Here is a 25,950-nt window from a genome sequence, read left to right as displayed (position 1 = left end):
CCACTTGTGCAGCAAGTGAAGGTCCAATATCAAATTGATGGAGCAGGAGCGCGTACCAGCGCTCTCTCTGCGCCTCCTCTTCAAACCCCGAGCCCAAGTCAGCACTGGAATGCCAAGTCAGCACTGGAATGCGGGGGCGGGAGCGATGCTGGAGGGGCAGAGGGAGGGGGGTCCTAATGGATCGAGGAGTCTAACTGCTCACTCTGACCTCTCAGTGCTATCCCAAACCTCCTCTATATCCAAAGTCGAAGCCTCCTTCTGTGTAAACTCCCCTTAACCTTGACCTGGGAGTGTTCTGCAGGGAGATGCCCGAGTGGGCTCTGGTTCCTGCTGTGCGGAGAGTGGTTGCTGGGCTCAGACCCTCCCCCTCCTTATACTGCTGCTGCTGTGTGCTCTGGGGAACTCAGAGTGTTCCCTGCTCTAGTCTTCTCTCCACACAGCTTAGTCCCGCGCTGCCACTTCTTACCAACTTCAGGCACCTCCCGGCCTACGTGGAAGTGGAGCTCGGTGTAGGAGGGGGTGTTTCTCAGCACCAGATAGGGCTGGCGCCACTGCCAGCTGGCAGTGGCTTAAACCGCGCCTCGCTCCCTCCCTGTTGTGTGCCTCTGAATCCCCGAGTTTTTGCGGAAGAATAATCAATTCACCTTTGCTTTAGGCTGTAAATGGTCTTATCCCTCCGTTTCCTGTTGGATGTCTGCAGGCTTGTGAAGCTGGTCCCGTGGAAGTGCAGATCGCTCGAGTGTGGCTATCCGCTTTCTTCATTTTTCGCTCTGGGAGCAGAGAGCCAGGAGGGCACCCCTACTCCACCATTTTTTCGTGTCCTATCTTTCTTGAATATTCTTTTTTTGTACTATCTTTATGAAGTTTAGGTATCTATAGTACATCTATATTTGCTTCATTAGAATTGTTTAGTGTTTTCTTTCATTTTCTAGGCTCTGGCATAATGTATGTAGTACTGAAGACAATCTATTCTTTGATAATACCCTTATGCTATCAACTGGGCCTTTTATTTTTTGTGGGATAATTCTTTGATATATTTCTCTGTTTCTGCTGTGGGAATTGATCTGTTTATGCGTTCTGTCTATAATAGGGTCAATTTTGATAAAGTGTATTTTCCTAAGAAATTATTTATTTTACCTGGTTTTCAAATTTATTTACATAGAGATCTGTCTGCCAGATAGTCTGTTATGGTATTTTAAATCTTTTCTATTTCAAAAGTTATCTCTCCTTTATCATTTCATATTTTGTATATTTGTGCATTTTCCTTGGTTATGTTAGCTAGTGGTGTGTCAGTTTTGTTAATTCCCCTGAAACAATAATTTTTATTTAGTTATTTTTTCTATTCCTTGCTTTATTAATTTTTATTTTATATTTATTAATTCCTTATGTTTTATTCTGGTTACTTTTTTGTCCTTTGTCTTCATTTTTGGAGGTTGGAATTTAATATTTTTGGTCTTTCATTAATATTGATATATGTGCTTAAGGCTATGAATCTCTGTTCTTTGTTTTAAATATATCCTATAGATGCTGACAAGTAGTATTTTCATTTTCATTATTTTTAATATGTTATTTAATTTTACTTTCCCTTTCACCCACCCATTGTGCTGCAGTCTTCCTTCCCTTCAATATGGTATCCATGCTGTAGCCTTTATAAAATGGTCCTGCTCCCTAATACTCTCAGAATAAAGCCTCAAATTTGCAGCTTTTCATGATTTTTCTTATTTCTCCAGCTGTGTTCTCTCTCAGTAGTATATATGCTCACTCTGTCTATAGTATCCTTTTTCCTTATACTACCTGGGCAATAGCTACTCAATTTTGAAGATGAAGATCAAATTTAGGAGTCTTTCTATGATACCTCTTAACCACCAATACCACCCTAGTTAAGCATTCCTCCTAGAAACATAATAGAATCCTATACTTCCTTTATCATAATACTTATAACATTATATTTTAATATTTTGTCTTTCTACTAACAATGTAAAATTGTTTCCAGTTTGGGGCTATCATAGATAATGCTGCTATGAAAATAATCCTTATATGTGCCTCCTGTTGCACATGTGCATGCATATCTTTTGGGTATGTACATAGGAGTGGAATTGCTGAATTATCACTTTAGTAAAATATGTAGCACAGTTTCCGAAAGTTATTGTACAAATTCACATCCCTGCCAACAGTGTTTGAGGGTTTTCATGGCTTAACAGCTTCACTGACAATTAGCATTTTCTGACCTGAAAAAATGAAAATTTTTTGCAATTCTAACGAGTGTGCAGTGGTATCTCATTGTGGTTTCAATTTGCATTTCTCCAGTGACTAATTAGGTTAAGTACCTTTTAAAATGTTTATTGGCCTTTTGGATAATCTCTCATGTATAAGTCTCATTCATTATTCTTTAATTTTTTTATCTTTTTAATTTTTTCTTTAATTTTAGTGTATTATGGGGGTGTGTGTTGTTTACTTATATTGCCCATGACCCTCTCCCCGCTCGAGTAAGAGCTTCAAGCATGTCCATCCCCCAAAGGTTGCACATCTTACTCATTGTGGTTGTATACACCCATCCCCTCCTCCCCCCTCCCACCCTCCCGACACCCGATAAATGTTACTCCTATATGTCCACTTAGGTGTTGATCCATTAATACCAATTTTCTGGTGAGTACATGTAGTGCTGGTTTTTCCATTCTTGAGATACTTCACTTAGTAGAATGGGTTCGAGCTGTATCTAGGAATATACAAGAGGTGCTATATCACCATTGTTTCTTAAAGCTTAGTGGTATTACATGGTATACATATACCACATTTTATTAATCTACTCATGAATTGATGGGCACTTGGGTTGTTTCCACATCTTTGCAATTGTGAATTATGCTGCTATAAACATTCAAGTGCAGGTGTCTTTTCATAAAGTGACTTTTGATCTTTTGGATAGATGCCCAAGTGGAATTGCTGGATCAAATGGTAGATCTACTCGTATCGCTTTGAAGTATCTCCGTATTGCTTTCCACAGAGGTTGAGATGCAGTCCCACCAGCAGTGTAGGAGTGTTCCTCTCTCTCCGCATCCACACCAGCATTTGTTGTTTGGGGAATTTTGATAAAGGCCATTCTCACTGGAGTTAAGTGATATCTCATTGTGGTTTTGATTTGCATTTCCCTGATAATTAGAGATGTTGAACATTTTTTCATATGTTTGTTGGCCCTTATTCTGTCTTCTTTTGAGAAGTTTCTGTTTATGTCCTTTGCCTACTTTTTGATAGGGTTGTTTGATTATTTATTGCTGATTTTCCTGAGTTCTAAATAGATTCTAGTTATCAGCCCTTTATCAGATGTGTAGCTTGCAAAAATTTTCTCCCATTCTGTGGGTTGTCTGTTTGCTCTCTTGACAGTTTCTTTGGCTGTGCAGAAGCTTTTTAATTTCATTAGGTCCCATTTGTTTATTTTTGTTGCTGTTGTGATTGCCTTTGGGGTCTTCTTCATAAATTCTTTGCCTAGGCCAATGTCTAGAAGAGTATTTCCAACGTTTTTCTCTAGAATTCTGATAGTTTCACACCTACAGTTCAAGTATGTTACCCAGCGTGAGTTGATTTTTGTGAGAGGTGAAAGGTTTGGGTCCTGTTTCAGTGTTCTACATGTAGCTATCCAGTTTTCTGAGCACCATTTATTGAATAAGGATACTTTTACCCAGTGTATGTTTTTGTCTGCTTTGTTGAAGATTAGTTGCTATATGAGGATGGTTTCATATCTGGTTCCCTGTTCTGTTCCACTGGTCAATGTTCCTCTTCTTGTGCCAATAAAAAGCTGTTTTAATGACTATAGCCTTGTAATATAGTTTGAAGTCTGGTAAATTGATACCTCCTATTTTGTTTTTATTGCCTAGGATTGATTTTGCTATACGGGGTCTTCTCTGATTCCATACGAAGCGTAAAATTATTTTTTCTATATCTGTGAAAAATGATGATGGTATTTTAATAGGGATTGCTTTGACTCTGTAGGTCACTTTGTGTAGTATAGACATTTTAACAATGTTGATTCTGCCGCCCCATGAGCATGGTATATTCTTTCATCTGTTTACGTCCTTTGCTATTTCCTTCCTCAGTGTTTCATAGTTATCCATGTAGAGGTCTTTTACCCTCCTTAGTTAAATATATTCCAGGGTACTTTATTTTCTGTGTTGCTATTTTGAAGGGAATTGAGTCTTTGATTTGGTTCTCAGTTTGACTGTTATTGGCGTATTCTGTGTATTTATTTTGTATCCTGAGACTTTACCAAATTCATTTATCAGATCAAGGAGTCTCTTGGTTGAATCCTTGGGGTTTTCTAGGTATAATATCATGTCATCAGCGAAGAGTGAGAGTTTGATCTCTTCTGCTGCCATTTGGCTTCCCTTAATTCCACTCTCTTGTCTGATTACTGTATGAGGACTTCCAGCACTGTGTTGAATAGAAGTGGAGACAGTGGGCAACCTTGTCTTGGTCCAGTTCTAAGTGGGAATAGTGTCAATTTTCCCCCATTCAGTATGATTTTGGCTGTGGGTTTGTCATATATGGCTTGTATCATTTTTAGGTAAGCCCCGTATATGCCTATATTGTTGAGCATTCTTATCATAAAAGGATGTTGAATTTTGTCAAATGCTTTTTCTGCGTCTATTGAGAGGATCATATGGTCTTTGTTTTTCCTTCTGTTTATATGGTGAATTACATTTATAGATTTGCGTATTTTGAACCATCCCTGCATCCCTGGGATGAAGCCCACTTGGTTGTGATGAATTATTTTCTTGACAAGCATCTGGATTCGATTGGCTAGGATTTTGTTGAGAATTTTTACATCTATATTTATAAGGGTTATTGGTGTGCAGGTTTTTTTTGTTGTTGCATCCTTTCCTGGTTTTGGTATCAGGGTTATGTTCGCTTCATAAAATGTGTTGGGGAGGTTTCCATTCCTTCTCATGTTGTGGAATAATTTCTGTGGGATAGGCACCAGATCTTCTTTGTAGGTGTGGTAAAATTTGGGTGTGAAACCATGTTGTCCAGGAATTTTCTTTTTAGGATTGTTTTTTATGCTGTTTCAATTTCAGCACTGGAGATTGGTCTCTTCAGAAATTCTATTTCTTCCTGGTTGAGCCTAGGGAGTCTGTGTATTTCTAAGAGATTGTCCATTTCCTCCACATTTTCCAGTTTGTGTGCATAGAGGTTTTTGTAGTATTCATATATTATATCTTGTATCTCTGTGGCATCAGTTGTAATTTCTCCTTTATTGTTCCTGATGGAGCTTATTAGAGATTTTTCTTTTCTGCTTTTCATTAGTCTAGCCAATGGTGTGTCAATTTTGTGTATTTTTTCAAAGAACCAACATTTTGTTTTATTAGTCTTCCGTATAGTTTCCCTATTGTCACTTTCGTTTAGTTCTGATTTGATCTTAATGATTTCACTTCTTCTGCTGGGTTTGGGGTTGGTCTGTTCTTCTTTTTCTAGCTTTTTGAAACGCTTCATTAGGTTGTCTATTTGTGATCTTTTCGACTTTGGGATATAGGCATTTATGGAAATAAAGTTTCCTCTCAGGACTGCTTTAGCTATGTCCCACAGGTTTTGGTAACTTGTGTCACCTTTGTCATTTAGTTCAAAGAATCTTTTGATTTCTATCTTGATTTCCTCGTTTATGAAGTGGTCATTCAGCAGAAGGTTGTTTAGTTTCCATGACTTTGTGTAGAAATGAGGACTCCTGTTAGGATTGATTTCCACATTTATTCCATTGTGGTCTGAAAAGATACATGGTATAATTTCTATTTTTTTTAAGTTGTTTTGAGACGTGTTTTGTGTCCTAGGATATGGTCAATCTTGGAGAATGACCCATGAGCTGATGAGAAGAATGTATATTCAGTGGTTTTGGGTAGAATGTCCTATAAATGTCAGTCAGGCCCATTTGTTCTAAGGTTCTGTTTAAGTCCATTATTTCTTTGTTGATTTTCTGTTTGAAGGATCTGTCCTGTGCTGTCAGTGTGGTGTTAAAATCTCCAACTGTTATGTTGTTGTTGTTTATCCATTTGTTTAGATCAAGTAGAGTTTGATTTATGAATCTGAGTCTACCAAGGTTGGGTGCATATATATTTAGAATTGTTATGTCTTCTTGTTGAACTGTACCCTTCACCATTATATAGTGACCTTCTTTGTCTTTTATTACTTTTTTTGATTTAAAGACTAAGTTATCTGTAATCAGCACTGCCATGCCAGCTTTCTTTTGGCTTCCATTTGCTTGAAATATCATTCTCCACCCCTTTACCTTTAGTCTAATTGCATCCTTGCAGGTTAGATGTGTTTCATGAAGCCATCAGATGCTTGGCTTGTATTTCTTTATCCATTCAGCCAGCCTATGTTTCTTGAGTGGGGAGTTCACACCATTCACATTTATTGAGATAACTCATAGATGGGGTAGATTTCTGTTCATTATGTTTGGTTGAACTTTGTTGCTTTGTTTTCTCTCTTGAGCCATTGTAGTGTCTGGGCTTTGATCTTTAGCTTTGATTAGATTTACATTCGTGAGTATTTATTGTGCTGATCCGTGGGTAACACTGTTTTTAGTACTTCTTGAAGGGCTGGTCTTGTCTTGGTGAATTCCCTCAGTCTTTGCTTCTCTGAGAATGTCTTGATTTCTCCTTCGTATACAAAACTTAATTTTGTGGGGAATAAGATTCTAGGCTGGGCATTATTCTGTTTCAGAAGAGTGAGAACGGGGCCCCAGTCTCTCCTTGCTTATAAAGACTCAGTAGAGAAGTCTGGTGTTATTCTAATTGGCTTTCCCTTGTATGTTACTTGCTCTTTCGTCTTACAGTTCTTAGAAGGGCCTCTTTAGTTGATATTTTGGTCAGTCTGATGACTGCATGTCATAATGTCTTCCTGTTTGTATTGAATCTCCCAGGGGTCCTCTGAGCTTCTTGAACTTGTATATCAAGATTTTGAGCAAGGCCTGGAAATTTCCCTCTATTATATCTTCAAATAGCTTGTCCAACCCTTCAGTGTTGTCTTCTTCCTTTTCTGGCAACCCCATGACCCTCACATTAGATTTCTTCACATAATCCCACATCTCTTGTAGGCTTTGCTCTTTTCTCTTGTTTCTCTGCTCTATCTCTGTGACTGATTTTTTATTTGGAAGGTAGTATCTTCAATCTCTTAGATTCTTTCTTCTGTTTGATATACCCTGTTCGTGAGGCTTTCTGCTGAATTTTGTCGTTTCCTGAATTGATTCTTCATTTCCAGGAGTTTGGTTAAAATTTTTTTCATTGTATTGATTTCTTTAGCGAACTTTTGTTCAAGGTCCTGGAGGCTTTTTGTGGTTTCTTTGTGTTGGTTATTGAGTTGTTCTTACAGGTCATTGAATTTTCTTATGAGCCACATTCGGAATTCCTCTTCTGTCATTTTGGTTGCCTGATTTTGGTTGGTGTCCATTTCTATGGGGCTGTTTTATTCTCTGTTTTATTCCTTGATCAGTTTTGCTGGGGATTTATTAAATTTATGAATCTTTTCAAAAGAGCCATAAATGTTACTTTAAGCACTGCCTTAGGTACATCCAGAATTTTTATTTTTTAAAAAAATATGCTTCAGTTCAAAATATTTCCTAATTACCTTTGTGATTTATTTTTTGATGCAGTAGTTATTAAAAGTATATAACTAAATTTCAAATCATTGGATAATTTCACACATAAGATGAACTCAACACATGCTACCCCCATATTTCGCTGAACTCAACTATAAAACCTGAACAGAAGGCTAAGCCTAGCTATTTGCAAACTCTGGAAAGCAAATAACAGGCAGATTGGGGAAGGACCTCAAAATTCAAAATATCATAGAAGTGGGGGTATAAACAAGAGCCAAAGTCTCATAACATAATATCCAAAATAGATGGGATACAAACCAGTATTACTCAATATATGAAGAACCACAGAAATCTCATCTTGTATGGGAGAAGATAATAAACAGACACAAAAGGCAAGATGACACAAATGTTGGAAATATCTAACAGGACTTTAAAAGCAGCCATTGTGAAAATGCACAATTGATTTATGTTCAATTGATTTTCAACAAGTATACCAAGATAATTCAACAGGTAAAGAAAAGGCAATTCAGCAAATGGTGGTGGGACAACCGGATATCCACATGTAAAACAATGAATTTGGACCCCTAACCCATCCAATATATAAAAATTAACTTAAAATGGATCAGTGACATAAATAGAAGAGCTAAAACAGTAAAACCCTTAGAAGAAGACATAGGAGTAAATCTTCACAACCTTGAATTTGGCGGTTTCTTCAATATGTCACCAAATACATAAGACACAAAAGAAAAAACAGATAAATTGGACTTGATAAAAATGTTTGTACATCAAAGTACATGATCTCAGGTGAAGGAAAAGCCTACAGAAAAGGGAAAATAATTACAAATTATATAAAGCAGTCCTCCCTTATCTTTAGGGGATATATTCCAAGATCCCCAGTGGATTACTGAAACCATGGATAGTACTGAACCCTATTACACCATGTTTTGTCTAATCCATACATACCTATGATAAAGTTTAACTCATAAATTAGGCATAGTAAGGGATTAACAACAACTAATAATAAAATTGAAATCAAATATAACAATATACTTTTCACAATTTCAAGAATAGAAGATTCATTCTTACTATAGATAGATCTTAGCAACCTCAGCATATATTTTCTCTTTCCCAATTAAGTCAAAAAATTTCACCTTTTCACTTCAAGGAAGCACTTTATGGCTTCTCTTTAGCATATTTGAACTGCTAGCATCACTATTTTGTGTCCGGATGCCATTATTAAGTAAAATGAGGGTTACTTGAACATAAGCACTACAATACTCTAACAGTTGATATGATAACCAAACAGCTGCTAAGTGACTAACGGGCAGGTATCATATGCAGCATGACTGTGATAGACAAAGGGGTGATTTGTGTCCCAGGAAGGTTGGAGTGGGACAGTGTAAGATTTTATCACACTATTCAGAATGGTTCTAAATTTTAAATTTATGAATTGTTTATTTCTGGAATTTTCCATTTAATATTTTTGCACCATGGTTGACTGCAGGGAACTGAAACCATGGAAAGTAAAACTGAGGATAAGGGAGGATTATGTATATGATAAATAGTATGACATCCAGAATATGTGTAGAACTTTTACAACTCAATAATAAAAAGACACACACCTCAATTTAAAAATAAGCATTCAACACAGGACAGGAATTCCTACCCAGAACAATTAGGCAAGAAAAAGAAATAAAAAGCATCCAAATTGGAAAGGAAGCTATAGAATTATCTCTGTTCACAAATGATATGATCTTACATGTAGAAAACCCACAATAAAAACTGTTAGAACTAATAAATGAATTCAGCAAAGTGGCAAGATAACAAAAATCAGTTTTATTTCTATGCACTAACAATGAATAATCAGGAAGGGAAAGTAAAATCTCATTTATAATATCAAAAATAACAAAATACTTATGCATAAACTTAACCAAGGAGGTGAAAAAGTTGTACATTCAAAACTATGAAATGTTGCTGAAATAAATTAAAGATACACATAAATGGAAAGACATCCCAAGTTCATGGATTGGATAACTTAATATTGTTAAGATACTATACTACCTAAAGCTATCCAGATTTAATGCAATCACTATCAAAATCCCAGCAGCAATATTTTTTTTTTGCAAAAATAGAAAAATCCATCCTACTAAAGTTCATATAGAATCTTAAGGGATCCCAAATAGGCAAAACAATTTTGAAAACGAACAAAGCTAGACAATTTACATTGCCTGATTTCAAAAGTAACTCCAAAGCTAAAGTGTGGTACTGGCACAAAGACAGACATATAAACCAATGGAACAGAATAGTGAGCCCAGAATTAAATTCTCACATGTATGGTTAAATAAACTTCAACAGGGGTATCAATACCACTAGATGGGGAAAAGACAGTCTCTTCAATAAATGATGTTGGAAAAACTGGATATCCACATGCAAAAAAAAGAGTTGGACCCTTGTCTTACACCACATACACAAATTAACTCAAGATGGATTAAAGACCTAAACATAAGACCTAAAACTGCTAAACTCCTAGAAGGAAACATAGGGAGAAATCTTCATGATATTAGATTTGGCAATGACTTCTTGCATATGACACCAAAAGCACAGCTAACAAAAGCAAAAATAGTCAAATTGGACTACATAAAACTTAAAAACTTTTATGTATCAAAGGAAGAAACTGAGTGAAAATACAGCCTATGGAATGGGAAAAATATTTATAAATCATATATCTGATAAGTGGTTGATATCTGGAACATATAAAGAACTGCTACATCTCAATAAAGAAAAAATAACTTGATTTAAAAGTAGGCAAGACTTGAATACACATTTCTCCAAAGATGATGTGCAAATGGCCAACAGGTATATGAAAAAATGTTTGACATCAGTGGTCATCAGAGAAATGCAAATCAAAACCACATTCTTCACAGATATAGAAAAACTAATTTTACGCTTCGTATGGAACCAAAGAAGACCCCGAATATCAAGAACAATTCTAGGCAACAAAAACAAAATGGGAGGCATTAATATGCCAGATATCAAACTACACTACAAAGCTGTAGTAATTAAATCAATATGGTATTGGCACAAAAATAGGAATATTGACCAGTGGAACAGATCTGAGAATCCTGGATATGGATTGGATATAAAACCATCCTCATATAGCCATCTAATCTTTGACAAAGCAGACAAAAACATACGCTGGGGAAAAGAATCCCTTTTCAATAAATGGTGCTGGGAAAACTGGATAGCCACCTGTAGAAGGCTAAAACAGGACCCACACCTTTCACCTCTCACAAAAACCAACTCACGCTGGATAACAGACTTAAACCTAAGGTATGAAACTATTAGAACTCTAGAGGAAAAAGTTGGAAACACTCTCCTAGACATCGGCCTAGGCAAAGAGTTTATGAAGAAGTCCCCAAAGGCAATCACAGCAGCAACAAAAATAAATAAATGGGACATGATCAAACTACAAAGCTTCTGCACAGCCAAAGAAATAGTCATGAAAGTAAACAGACAACCTACAGAATGGGAAAAAATTTTTGCATCCTATGCATCCGATAAGGGATTGATAACTAGAATATACTTAGAACTCATGAAAATCAGGAAGAAAAAATCAAATAACCCCATTAAAAAGTGGGCATAGGACTTGAACAGAAATTTTTCTAAAGAAGACAGAAGAATGGCCAACAAACATATGAAGAAATGCTCAACATCTCTAATCATCAGGGAAATGCAAATCAAAACCACAATGAGATATCACTTAACCCCAGTGAGAATGGCCTTTATCAAAAAATCTCCAAACAATAAATGCTGGCGTGGTTGCGGAGAAAGAGGAACACTCCTACACTGCTGGTGGGACTGCAAACTAGTTCAACCTCTGTGGAAAGCAATATGGAGATACCTTAAAGCGATACAAGTGAATCTACCATTTGATCCAGCAATCCCATTGCTGGGCATCTACCCAAATGATCCAATGACACTCTACAAAAAAGAGACCTGCACTCGAATGTTTATAGCAGCACAATTCATAATTGCAAGGCTGTGGAAACAGCCCAAGTGCCCATCAATCCAAGAATGGATTAATAAAATGTGGTATATGTATACCATGGAGTACTATTCAGCTCTAAGAAACAATGGTGATATAGCACATCTTATATTTTCCTGGTTAGAGCTGGAACCCATACTACTAAGTGAAGTATCCCAAGAATGGAAAAACAAGCACCAGATATATTCTCCAGCAAACTGGTATTAACTGAGTAGCACCTAAGTGGACACATAGGTACTACAGTAATAGGGTATTGGGCAGGAGGGAGGGGGGAGAGGGGCGGGTATATACATACATAATGAGTGAGATGTGCACCATCTGGGGGATGGTCATGATGGAGACTCAGACTTTTGGGGGGAGGGGGGGAAATGAGTATTTATTGAAACCTTAAAATCTGTACCCCCATAATATGCCGAAATAAAAAAAAAAAAACTACAATGAGATATCACCTCACACCCATTATGATGGCTACTGTGTTAAAAAATCAGAAATGACAAATGTTGGTAGGGATGTAGAGGAGTTGGAACCCTAATGCATTATTGCTGAGATTGTAAAATAGTGCAGCCTTTATGAAAAACAGTATGAAGTCCCTTTTAAAAATTAAAAATAGATCTACCATATGATCTACTTCTGGGTATATATCCAAAAGTATTGAAAGCAGGATCTCAAAGATATATTTTCTCCATTCCTTCATCCATTTTGCCCATCTTCCCCTCTAATTTTTTTTTAAAGAATAGTACTTTATTGAATAAGTTTTATTCACAGAAAAATAAGCTTTAATCTACAATGAATGGCAGATTATACAGCAGAAAGCAATTTTCTTAGTTTTCCATATTGATAGAAAGGTTCCTACTAAATTAAAAAAGCCATAAAATTATATTCACAAATATAGTACTCTATCTCAAACCATTTCACAGGATTATTCACAGTACTAATACCATGACATAATAATCAGTCATTCTGTCAGGTTAAAGTATAACAGTAATGAAAAAAATGCAAAATCTAACAGAAATTACGGCCTCTGTTATATCAAATCAAAAATGCAAATTTGGTACTAAGTATATACAAAATGGTAAAATATATAGTAATTTTAAATGTTACATTAATGATATATAATAGTAAATTCCAAAAATCTATATGCATATCTGAAAACTCTAGACTTCAAAATAGAATCTTACCACCCAAACATTAATGTCATATTGTCCAATTTGAAGATATAGTCGTCCCTTGGTACCTGCATGGGGTTGGTTCCAAGGACTCCCCGGAGATACCAAAATCCTGGGATGCTTAATCACTTTGCATGTAACCTATGCACATCCTCCCTTAAACTTTAAATTATCTTTAGATTATTTATAATGCCTAATACAATGTAAATGCTATGTAGATAGTTGTTACACTGTATTGTTTTTTAACTTATATTTTTTATTGTTGTATCGTTTTTTATCATTTTTTCCCAAATATTTTCAATCCTTAGTTGGTTGGATTCTCAGATGCAAAAACCTGAAGGGCTGGCTGTATATGTATTTAAGATTGTCCTATTATATTAGTTATAAAGTGTCACTTAACATGTAGTGAAAATTATGGCATAGTGGAAAGAATAGTGGAAAAAATAAACATGTGAGACCTTCCAGGAGAGGTAGCTTGGTGAAATTTTTCACATTCAAACTATGTCCTAGTCAAGGCTCTGCCACTAATTAGCTATTATATCTTTGAACAAATTACCTCACCTTTGAGCCTCAGTTGCCTCACCTGTAAAATGAGGGGGATGAATTAGATACTCTCTAAGGTCACTTCCAGCTCTGACATTCTATGATTCTATTATGCTGAAAAAGAAACACTATGTTAAGTGTATTGAAACTGACTATTACAGTATAATTGAAACTGATTATGGACAGGGGAATAAGCCAATTGTTTCTATTGAGAGCTCAACTAAATTTGAGAATAATTTTTTTCAGATTTTTTAAAAAATAAATATTTTTAAGGGTCTGACTTACTTATTTATTGCAATTTATGTCTTAACTATGAGAAATACCAAAGATGAATGGGAGTCACTGAAAGAGTTACTAAGAATTTCTTCTAAATTTTAGCTCAAATTTCCAGGTCAAGGTAAAACCCACAAAGGGGTAAGAGGGTATTAGCATGGGAATTAACATTTATAGCAGAAGCTTTACATATATGATCTCCTGAACTCTCATAACCTTGTAAGATAGGTATTAGTCTCATTTTACAGATGAAGAAGTTTGAGTTTTCTTTTTAAGCTTTATTTTACTTTCTTTTTTTAGCTCCAGTTAATGGAAGAGAAGTTTGAGTTTTTTATATTCCTTCCTATTTTCTTAGTTCTCTAATAGCAATGATATGCAACCTATCCCATTTCTCCTATACCCCTTTCACCCTTTCCTCATTCAACACCTGGGTAATCAGGAAATAAAACAATAATTTGGATCTAAGGGGCACAACATATTCAACTAATGCTGGGGTGGTAATCTTCATTCAGAGAGTTCAAAATACAATTTGTATCCACTAAAATGAAAACAGAAAAAAACTACCAAATTTAAATAACATAACAAGCACAAAATATCATAATATACAGGGCCAAATCAGATTATATACACTCACTACACCTACCCTAACCCATGTCACCCACCCCCCAACCAAGGGGAAGAGGGAAAAACCAATTCTATCAGGAAAAGCAATACAAAGCCATTAATTAATAAACTGGAATTTACTCTATAAATGCTAAACCCATTTCTCAAAAAGTAAGACAAGGCTTTTCAGCACACTAAATCATTACAAATAAAGATAACTATTACAAAGCAACTTGAATCTTCACATGACCAAAATGTAGTCAAATAGGTGGTTGCTTGAAATCTTAGTCAACTTTATACAGAAAAGGAATGTCCACATGTAGATACTGAGAGTTGTTGGGGAGGGGGGGCACACAGTTGGATCTGATTATATTTTTTAACCTTGCAAATGATCAATTTTTACTTGATTATATGGAAAGGATTTGGTGCTTTTTATAGTGGGAGCATAGACAAACACTGGTAAGTCTCCAAAAATTTGATTAGAAGTTGGAGTGCTGAATGATTTTAAGAACCCAAAGCAACAGCATTTCTAAACAATTCTTAAAATAAACTTGTTAGCCACATCAGCTTCATGCATTAAATTTCACAACTCATGGAGAGAGAAAAAAAGTCTTGCTTAACTCTAAACATGTAGGTCTTAAAAAGAAGAATTTTAATGAACTGAGGCTCCCAAAACAGGAAAAGTCTTAGGTTAAAACAATTCAGTCTTTGATTTCTTGGCTAACAACTAGATTGAACTACCTATCTGACCTGGAGCTGTAGTGTCCTGGAAAACATAACTGAAAAATTTTAACACTTTTCTTACCTTGTAGGAAGCTTTAAATTTAAATCTTAGGTTATACAAGTCAAATTCAACTTAATGACTACATAATTAAACCTAAGTGGAAGACACTGCAAAGGTGAAGAACTGAGGATTTACATAATAAAACAGAAACAGGGCAGTCATTATTTAATTTTAAAAATTCTCATTTAAATTTGCAATGCTTTAAATGAATATCACTTAAAGTAGTAATCAACAGAGGTTAGGAGAACATAACAATACTCCTTCTCTTAGAAAATACAACAAAAATATGGTTTCACTATCAAACTTTTCTCTGCAGTAACATGCCTCACTCACCTCTACAATAGGTCTGCTGTGAGAGTCTTGTAAACCCTGGATGTTCCTTGAAGCATTTTCAAACTTACATTTTTTTACCCATATTGACTCTTATTCAAATGTTTTTAAAAAATATTTAAACAACTATTCTTGTCTTGCCAATATTTTATAATTTTCAAGAGGTTTTAAGGATCTTGAGAGAACATTTCAGAAATATCTACTACTATTACTAGTCAAGAAAACAATTTAGGTAAAGGAAAAACTTAACATTTTGTCCTATATACATCTTAATCATCCTAACAGTAAAAACTCACATGAAACTTTAAAATACAAGATAATATGAGAATCTCAACATGGAAAGCTGTCACTATAACTACAAGCAGTGTACAAACATGCTTCTACTTTTACCTACGTAAGCTGACAGATGTTTAAAATACTGGGTTAACAAAGATCTTTTAGTAAAGTGACTTAGGCAGGCTTAAACTAGCAAGGATTAAGGATGAATCCTTACTAATTAATTGGAAGATCTGAGACATATTTTATATTTCATTTTACAAAATCAGAAATATTTATTTTGAAACAAGATAAGAAGACATGGTCTACCTGTCAGAAAACTACCACTCAGAAATATTTCTCATCCACAAGGCAGGAAAAACATAAAAACATTTAAATTTCACATTGGCACCAAAAAGGTTAACTGCCCTGCCTTCTAGGATTAGAAAAACTTAAATTGAGCAATAAGTAGTTTTGCAGGCGTTTGAACATGCCTAAGCCTTTAAATCAGTAAAATACTTTCTAAAATTTCTGATTACCAAAGTAATACATACTTATAAAAAACTGAAACAGAACAAAATAAAAAAAAAAAGTGAAAGGCCCCTGGCAAACCCCCTCTGGGACCTACCCCTCACCCCCCACCAAGAGAAACCACATTTAACAATTTGGTGCATATCTTTCCAAATCTTTTGTTCTATACATATACAAAACACACACACCTTGATTTGGCTCATACTATACATAGTGTTTTGCCACTTGCATTTTATACTTAATATATCTTTGACATCTTTCCATGTAGTACACGTTGGCTAGATGGTATTCTATCATTAAATACCCTTTCAAAGATGGCAAAATTACTTTTTAAAAATCATTCATACATGTTTATAATTTTAAAAGAAAATGGACAGAATCCTAAAACACAAAGATAAACATCTAAAAATAATCTCTATCTTTCCACCAATGTGGAACAGTTCATTCCTTTTTCACGCATAACAAATTATGTGATTGGGGAGATTAACTCTAATCTCCACGTTTCTACAGAATGCTCCATTTGTTAAGCCTATCTGAAAAGAACAAAAAATTCAGATGATTAATTCAGTTACACTTAGAAACTAAGTCAGTATACTACAAATACACATTGTGACCAGTTATAATATCCTGTTTCTTAGTCTAGGACTTCAATTAATTAACAGTAAAAGAAATTGGATAAATAATACAGATAATACCCTGAAAATCCAGAAATTCAAAGTTTAGATTGCCAACTAAGACATTGCCATTTACATTTTTTTTATACTTGGCAGCAAATGCTAATGGAATTCAATGCTGATTACTTAAAGTCGGTTCACATCACACAGTCAATCAGGATAATAAGAAGAACATAACATGCCTACTGTGGAGTCAGATCAAGACATAAAAATTTTTTGCTTGAAAGTAATGATTGTGTAGCACATGGGGCATTTGTCAACTGCTTCAGCACATTGTTTACAAGTGACCAGATGTCCACAAGGAATAAAAACTACAGCAATATTTCTATCCATACAGATTTTGCAAAACTTCTCCTCTTGCAGGCGCCTTAGCTGCTCTTCAGTACTAATCTCTTTATGCAATGAAGTCTGACTTGATTCATCTTGTGTACTGTCTTTCTGAGCACTCACTAGATCTGCAATCAGAACTTCAAATGATTTATAGTTGCTCCCAGATGTCTGAATTTTTTCTTCCATTATTTTCTTAATGTCCTTGAAACTGAATCCCATTCGTATAGCTTCTTGTACCATAGGATTTGAAAGATAGTATCATCAATTCTTTTAGTTAGTGACGGTGTTTTTTCAGCAGTTGTTACCAGAGACTCCTCAAGTGAATGGGTTAAATGAATATTGTTTATATATTCTTGTCCTTTCTCTTCTAACAGATATTTACACCCTGGATACCACTTAGCATGTTGTTCCCAAGGGTCTTCACTGGGCTTCCAATCAGTTAGCCCTCTTCCACAGTGAAAGCACTTTACTTTATCACCTTCACCTAAAGCATAAAATCCAGCTCTTGCAAGCTGCTCCTTGTTAACTGAGTATATCCACGTCCCAAAAGTAATGATCCGTGCTTCATAATCTGCCATGGATGGATTTCTTGGAAGATTTGTTGAATTTGGGAAATTCCTATCAGAACTCACAACATCAGATTCACTTTGAATATTAATGCTCCGGCCCAAAACAAAGAAGCAATTAGGAAAGTGTCGCCTATGCTCTGACCAGGCACAATCACAAGGTTCCCAATTTTTCAGTTTTCCACCACAACAAAAGCACTGCACTTGATCATCAATACCTGTGTAGTAGAGTCCAGCACTAGCTAACTCTCTTGGGGTTAAGTGGGCATAGTCTGGCCAATTCTGAAATGACTTTAATCTAGCTTCTTCACTACACATAGCAGGGTTCCTTGGGTAAATGGTGTCTGATATATCTACAACCTGTCCAGTTCTCAGAAGATAGTCTGCATGAGTTTCAGATGGCCTGTCTAAAGCAAAATAATTTCTGTTTCCCAGATAGTTTTCAACTTTGTACTGACCATTCTGGACACCAGGATTTGTAGGTTGCATGGCACTATTTTCAAAATAAAAGCTGTTGATAAATCTGCAATTTGGGGATACTTTCCTGTGTCTTCCAACTGCTGAGTCTCCATATTGCCATCTATCTACTGCTGCATGACAACTAAAGCACCGCACGGTATCTCCTTCACCAGTATAAAGAAAACCTGCTCGTGCCAGTGTTGATGCTGAAACAGGACTACTACTTGGAAAATTAGCAAAAGTTTTTAATCTATTAAACTCTTCTACAAATTCTTCATCCTTATTGATGTCTGCAGGTATACAAGTTTTAGATCCTTCAAAAGTGTTAAAGGTTATCTTCTCTTGAAAATAGGACTTGTCCACCTTTTCGTGCCAAGAGAGCTGGCCCCAACCGCCCGCGGCGATCGGCTCGGTCCCGAGGGGAGGGTCCTGAAGGAGGGGCGGGCTGAGCCCCAGTCTGGAAAAGCCAACTCTGCTCTTCGGCAGGGTCTCTGCCTAGGTGAAGGAAACGGAAGTCCCTGCGTCTCCCTCACGCGCTTCCACCAGCCGGCCCTGGAGAAACCCCGAGTCACTTGGGCCCAGGCGTCGCCTCGATTAGAGCCGCCCCGCTCCGGGCGCTGCCAAGGTCCCGCCACTTCCCCGAGCCGGAAGGGGGCAGCAGGAAAAGCCTCTCTAATTTTTTTAATGTATTTTAATAGTTACTCTAAAGTTCCTTGTCTATTAATTCCAATATCTGTGTCATCTGTAGGCCTTTCTCTATTGACCTTCTGTTTTGATCATCTGTCATATTTTCTTATTTCTTCACATGTCTCGCCTTTAAAAATATTATGTGTCACTTATTAAAAAGAACCATATATATTGGACTAAATATTATTTCCTAGGGAGAAAGCATGCCCATCCCTGTATCAAGCAGCTAGGGTAAAAATCTTAGTACTTCCATCCAGTCAGAAGCTACCTGCGTCAGCTCTGTTGCTACGTTAGTTATTCTCTTTTACTTTGGTTTGCCAGGCTTTGAGCACGGGGGAGATCTGCCCTATAAGTATTCCATTTCCCACTTCCTAGTAGGAATTTTAGATTTAAGAAACATGAAATAATGAAGATCTCTCTGTTTTCAGCTCAGGTCCCACCTTCTTATGCCTCTATATTCTTAGCAAGTCCTATAGGGTAAAGTCAGCAGGAGAAGAGAACTAACTCCTGTGGGCTTCTATAGATTTCAGTCTGTCACATCAGCCCACTTGATTGTTATGAGCCTCATTGGTTTCTCTTTACCCCAGCAAAGTTCATCTTTGTATGACAAGCTCCATCCTTTACCTTTCTACACTTCCAGACAGGACAGATGCTTCTGGGAGAAGAGTGGCCAGTGGTCTCTACTCATTTACTCATTGTCTCTCTCTGGAATATAGTTCATTTAGACTTATCTTTGTATCCACAGCTCTCCGGTCTCTTTTCTTTAATCTATAATTTTTGTTTTATCTATTGTTTTCTTATTATTATGGTGGGAGCAATGGTCTTTGATGATCTTCTATGTCCTAACTGGTAGCAGAACTACTGGATCACTTTAATCCAGTTAGGAATTGAGATGAATCAAAGTTGGGCTTCCAGTCCATGTATGGGCTTGTCTTTTTTGTTACTCCAAAGGGCCTTTTGCAAATCAGCAACAACTATGGTATATTCTTTCATGAATTCTTCCCTGACTACTTGGGTATGGAGAGGGGGAAGGGGCTCTTATAATTCCCTATCAGTTGTGTTCCATCTGGGTTGTGGTATGGGGCCAAGACATACTCTGGTGGGGAAGAAAGAATGGGGAACTAGATCTTATACTATTTTACCACCATGGCCAGTGGGGCCTCATGGTGCCAGGGGCCCTCAACCTGGATTCTCCCTGAACTCAGTATTAGGTAGAATTTAGGTGTATTAAGGTAAGAAGTGGGTAAAGGTAGATTGGTTGGCCTTAGTAACAAGCATGTCTGTTTCTCCCATTATAGCATGAAAAAAACAAGTATTTGTGAATTTCTTACCTATTTCCCCCCAGGAGAGAGAATGGGAAGTGGGGATCACTGGTGAACACATAGTTAGAACAAATGAGCATTTATTTGAGTAATCCCATCTACATAATGAATCTGATAGAGTCATTGAAGAATCTGCAATGCCTTTTCTCTAGACTTTTGTGATGCCTCTTCTTCAGAGTTTGTGATTAATTTGTTCAACCTCACTGGCAGCTTCCTAACTGAAAATAATATTAATTAGCTATTCCTCTTGTCTTGGGAGCAGACATAAGGACCTTGAACTCCCAAAGCTTCTGTTAGCATAAGTGGCCTCAGATTCTCTATGGGAGTATTAGCTCTGCAAAGAGGCTTCCAATTTTCTCTCCAGATGAACCCAGTTTGAACTCTGTCCACTTTTAAGTTGATCCATTAAATGAATTATAAGAACACTTAATCTTTGAAGTATGTTGTATCCCAAAGATTCAATTAAAACTACAGAGAACTTCTGATTATGACAACTCACGGTTTAAAAACTGACCTGAACTGATTTCCTTGCAGGTATGAGAGAATTGAAATCCCAATCCATATTGTACCTCATGTCACCATTGGGAAAGTGTGCCTTGAATCAGCAGTAGAGCTGCCCAAGATCCTGTGCCAGGAGGAGCAGGATGCGTATAGGAGGATCCACAGGTAGAGACCCTCTTTTGTCCTTTTATCTTTAGCAACTTTTGAGCCACCTTTCCTTTCACCTCTCTGGGAGAAAGCTTTATAGCAGTATCCAGTCATACTGTATGATAACAATCTCTTTAACATTGTTTTTCTCCTGCTATACTTTGGATCCTTCAAGGACAAAGACACTTTATTCTTTGGTTGTAAAAATAAGATAAACCACAACATCTTAGTAGTCTGTTGCCTGCTCAACACTAGATCTTGCCCAATAAATGCATACTATGTGAAGGCTTTGGTGAGAGACAGTACTTTCAAAATTATCTCTTGAATTTTTGAATAAAATCATATATCCCAAATCATTAAAAAGTTAATAATAATGGGAATTTAAATCATACATATTTGTCTAATTCAGTTGGCAAAGGTCTGATGCAGTTAATTGTTTTGTTATCGTCCATGACCATTTTATTTTCCCTTCAGTGCTATTTTGCTATTAACCTAAACTATTTTATCCCTTTAGCCTTACACATCTGGACTCAGTAACCAAAATCCATAATGGCTCAGGTAAGATTTTTTTTCCTTGAATATAGGCAGTGATCCTTGAAATACTCAACTGACAGAGGCAAATTTAGTTTAAGTAATTGAAGTGATGGGTACAAGTTATCCTTGGGTTTCCTTTTCCAAAAGCTTTATGATCCTGCTCCTGCAATTTCTTCTGAACCCTGGGGACCCGTGAATGCTATAAATGCAACCTAGAGTAAGAAAGGAGGAAAGACAGGAAAGAGCTTTATGGTAGACCTACGCAGTGTTGTGTTGGCACATGCTTAACAACCAGTTCTCAAGGAACAGGGAGGGCCCTGGTTTGTTCTGTTTGACAGTTTCCAGGGCATAGTATCCCTAGCATGACTGATTTCAAGTAACTAACAGGACATCAGTTTCTTAAAATTGAAATAATTGCCCCTTGTGATCCAGTGATGAGCTGGTTCTAGCACACCAGTACCAGCCTATTGTGGTGAGAATTGAAAGAAATGACAGATAGATAGAAGGGAAGGCATGAGGGAGAAAATCCTATCATGTCAGTAAATACAGAGGGAATTCCTATACAAGGCAATGGAACAAAAATCTCAATACTATATATATACACTAACTCACTTTTCTGCCAACATACACATATCCCCAGACACACTTTGACTAACCCTGACTCCCTGGTCATTCTTGTCATTCTGTGCAATCTTTCCCTATTACTGGCAAGGTCACTAGTGAGGACAAAGGGAGAAACTTTCAAGTGTTATAGGCAATTACTTTTTGAAGAAAAAAAGGGAGAAATAGCTTGGTCTGTCTGTCTCATCATTTTTTTTTTTAAATAGACTTTTTTTTTATTTTTTTGTTTGTTTGGTTTTTTTGTTTCTTGAGACAGTCTCGCTCTGTTGCCCTGGCTAGTGTGGCATGGTGTCATCCGAGCTCACAGCAACCTCACACTCCTGGGCTCAAGGAATCCTCCTGCCTCAGCCTCTCGACTAGCTGGGACTTCAGGTGTGCGCCACACCTGGCTAATTTATTCCTATTTTTAGTAGAGATGGGATCTCACTCTTGCACGGGCTGGTCACAAACTCCTTGACCTCAAGTGATCCTCCTGCCTCAGCCCTCAGAGTGCTGGGATTATAGGTGTGAGCCACCATGCCCAGCCTGTCTCATCATTTCTGTCTGGGGTGAAATAGGACAAAGAATTAAAATTTAGTAATATATATGACCATACTCTAAAGCTACAGTAATTTAAAAAGTATAAGTAATAGCTCAAAATGGACAAATAGATCAATAGAACTAAACAGAGCCCAGATATACCTCCATGTATGTATAAGAATTTATATTTAATAAAGGTATTACTTCAAATCAATGTAAAAAAGGATGGATTGGGTAGTATTGGGACAGTTCATTTGGTTGTTAGTTCATTCATTCAGGAAACATTTGAGTGCCTCTTTGCTGGCACTGTTTTGCTCTATAGTGCTGAGCAAAGCAAAAGGGACCATCTTAACCTACATGGACTTACATTTTATTTCCATTTGGGGGTGAATAGATTCTTACCTAATACCCTACACAGAAATAAATTCCAGATGTATTTAAACTTTTACTATTAAAAATGGTACAACCACTTTGGAAAAGTGGTTGGCAATTAAAATTGCCAAATGTCCCACTGTTTCCATTCCTAGGGATATACCCAAAAGAATTGAAACAGCTATTCAAATAAAAACTTGTACACAAATGTTCATAGCAGCATTATTCACAATAGCCAAAAGGTGGAAAGAACTCAAATGTGCATCAGTGGGTGAATGGATAAACAAAGTGTGATATAGCCATACAATGAAGTACTAGTCAGCAACAAAAAGAACAAACTACTGATACATGAATAACTTGGATGAGTCTCATGAACATTATGCCAGGTGAAAGAAGCATCATTCAAAAGGCTACATATTCTAGAGTTCCAAATTCAAGAATAACTAAGCTGCCTGAGGCCAGAGGTGAAGGGGTATTTAACTACAAAGGGAACTGCAGAGGGGATTCTTTGGGGTGATGGAAATGATCTATATCTTGACTTGAAGTGGTTATACAGGCTTTCCTAGCCATTAGGTTACTATAAAGTAATACCTGAGGCTAGTTAATTTATTAAGAAAAGGTCTTTTTGGCTCACAGTTCTGCAAGCTATTCAAGAAGCATGGTGGCAGCATCTGCTTGGCTTATGGTGAGAGCCTCAGGCTGCTTCTACTCTTGGCAGAAGGGGAAAGGGAGTTGGCATGTGCAGGGATTACATGGCATGAGAGAGAAGGGGAAGGTGCCAGGCTGTTTTTAACAACCAGCTCCCGTAAGAACTATTAGAATGGGAACTCCCTCATCACCATGAGGAGGGCACAAAGCCATTCCTAAAGGATCTGCTCCATTAGGCCCCACCTCCAACATTGGGGATCAAATTTCAACATGAAGTTTGGAGGGTCAAATACCCAAACCATAGCACAGAATATACATTTGTCAAAACTCATAGAACTGTACACTTTAACTTAGTTCATTTTATCATCTGTAAATTACTTTCCAATAAAGCTCATTTTAAAAGCTAAAAAAATACAGGAAGAAAATATAAAAGAATATTTTTCAAACTCTAGGAATGTCATGGCCTAAGTATAATCTGAAAACCTGAACTCACAAAAGAAAAGTCTTACTAAATAAAAATTAAAGACTTTTATAGGCGACTACGAAAAAATTTAAAATGTTAATTATAATCTTGAAAAGAAGTATGGATTAAGATAAAATTACCAGTTTTTCATCTTTTCTTTTGGCAAAGATTAAACTGAGAGATAAGTAAGGATGTAAGGGAAGTGAACAGCCCCCTGTTCCTGGAGGTATGATTTGGTACCATCTGGAAAATACTGGATAATTGGTTTTAAAATGTAAGTGGACTTAGGTCTAGCAATTCCACTTATTCACAGTCTTTATAATAGCGAAAAATTGGATGCCACTGAGATGTCCATCAATAAGGGAATTATTAAATTGGTCCATTCATTCAGATGAATATTCTGCAGCCCTTAAGAAGGAAAGCTAGATCTTTATTGATCTTTATTGTCTATCATTTATTGCTATGTAGGAGGAAAAGTAACACCCAAAATAATATGGTTTTTATTCAAAAGCATATACATATATGTATACATATGTCTGATAAGATATGCCTCACAGTATTACAGTGGTCATTTCAATAAGAGTCACATATTATGCGACAGAAAATATATTTCCATGAGGTGGAATTTATTTTAAAAGAGTGCCATGAAGCTAAACATTCACAGTAAGGCATTAAAGTCAATAACTCCCTTACTCTTCATTCCTCTGCTTTTTTCTCATTTTAAAGGAAGAGCTCTTAAGTTAATATGTTTATTTCTTCAATATATATAACATTTAATAAGCAATTTTCCTATAGGGCTCTGTGGAAAACCAAGTTGCTGAAGGCAGAGTTCTAGCTGTTTAGGAGATTATGGTGGTTCCCTCCTATGGTTTAGGAGGGAATGTCTGAGGGGCGAGGGAAAGGAACCTTTCCATGGCTCTTAGCCCTTTTGCCTAATAAAGAGCCAAACCTCCCTCTGGCTTATGGTTTCGGGAGTGTTCACAATGGCCTCACAATAAGTATCTTCTTTGCTTAGCTCTTTTGTCTTTACCCTGGCTGGGCATAGAAAGTTGTTTACCAGTCCTACTTATTACACCTTTTGTACTTCCTCCTCCAACCCCTTCTTTCTGTGCTCATGGTTGGGTTGTTAGTGGTGGAGTGGGAACATGCTAGTGGAGCGCTTTTCCACAGTTATCTCATGTACGTTTTTCCTATTGAAGTGTTTACCAAGAATCTGTGCAGTCAGATGTCAGCAGTCAGTGGGCCTCTTCTACAGTGGTTGGAGGACAGATTGGAGCAAAATCAACAACATTTGCAGGAGTTACAACAAGAAAAGGAAGAACTTATGCAAGAACTTTCTTCTCTAGAATAAAGCAGGAGACAAAGTGGGGTAAAAAACTTTTTTCAATTTGTGTACTAAATGTGACCTGAAAATGCACATAACTCATGTGCAGGTAGACAATGGAGTTGTTCTTTTTATATCCTAATGGATAAGTTTTTCACATGTAATAAACATAAGATATCTTCCTAAAAGTTTCATTAGAACTTACTGAACCCTTCTACCCATAACTGCCCTACAAAAAGCATATGCAAGATGATGTAAGCAGAATATGAAAATTATTTTTTAAAAAGGCTATGGGAAGTACATTGGCAAGGAATATCTTGGAATAAAATGTCTGGGAGTGTATTTTAAATGTTTGCTTTGCCTTTTTTTTTAACTTAAAGTCTTTATTTTCATTTTCAAATACATCCACTGCCTAGAGTAAGTTAAAGGAAGAAGAGTATTTCATATTTTGATTTCATATTTGTAGTTATGATGTTTATGCTGAACAATTAAATAATAAGTACACTAGGGTTAATGCGAAGTGTAGGTGGCTCAATAGCACTCCACTTCTATTATTTGCCCATTCAGAGGCTTGTCTCATGTCTTCCTTCTTGATCTCTAAAATAGGTATTCTGAGATACCTATCTCTTGAAATCTATGTGGGTGTCCTCTTTAAACAAACAGAGGAGTTCTAG

General features: G+C 36.6%; 1 protein-coding gene and 1 pseudogene across 2 annotated transcripts in view; one reads left to right on the top strand and one right to left on the bottom strand.

Moving 5' to 3' along the window:
- Window positions 1-25,618, top strand: part of BRCC3 (BRCA1/BRCA2-containing complex subunit 3) — a 118,237-nt gene extending 92,619 nt beyond the window's left edge. For both annotated transcript variants that reach the window (XM_075999773.1, XM_075999772.1), the window contains 3 exons: window positions 20,682-20,813; window positions 21,310-21,353; window positions 25,152-25,618. In XM_075999773.1, the coding sequence (XP_075855888.1) occupies window positions 20,682-20,813; window positions 21,310-21,353; window positions 25,152-25,303 (328 nt within the window). In that variant the 3' untranslated portion in view covers window positions 25,304-25,618. The remainder of the gene's footprint in view (window positions 1-20,681; window positions 20,814-21,309; window positions 21,354-25,151) is intronic.
- On the bottom strand, window positions 16,922-19,422 carry LOC105867621 (E3 ubiquitin-protein ligase XIAP pseudogene; annotated as a pseudogene).
- Window positions 25,619-25,950: the final 332 nt, after the last annotated feature.

Source organism: Microcebus murinus, unplaced genomic scaffold (genome assembly GCF_040939455.1).
Source record: "Microcebus murinus isolate Inina unplaced genomic scaffold, M.murinus_Inina_mat1.0 scaf005_hap2_Mmur4.0, whole genome shotgun sequence".
Classification (NCBI taxonomy): Eukaryota; Metazoa; Chordata; class Mammalia; order Primates; family Cheirogaleidae; genus Microcebus; species Microcebus murinus.
Note: the sequence above shows the minus strand (reverse complement) of the source record. Positions and strands in the feature narration are given on the sequence as shown.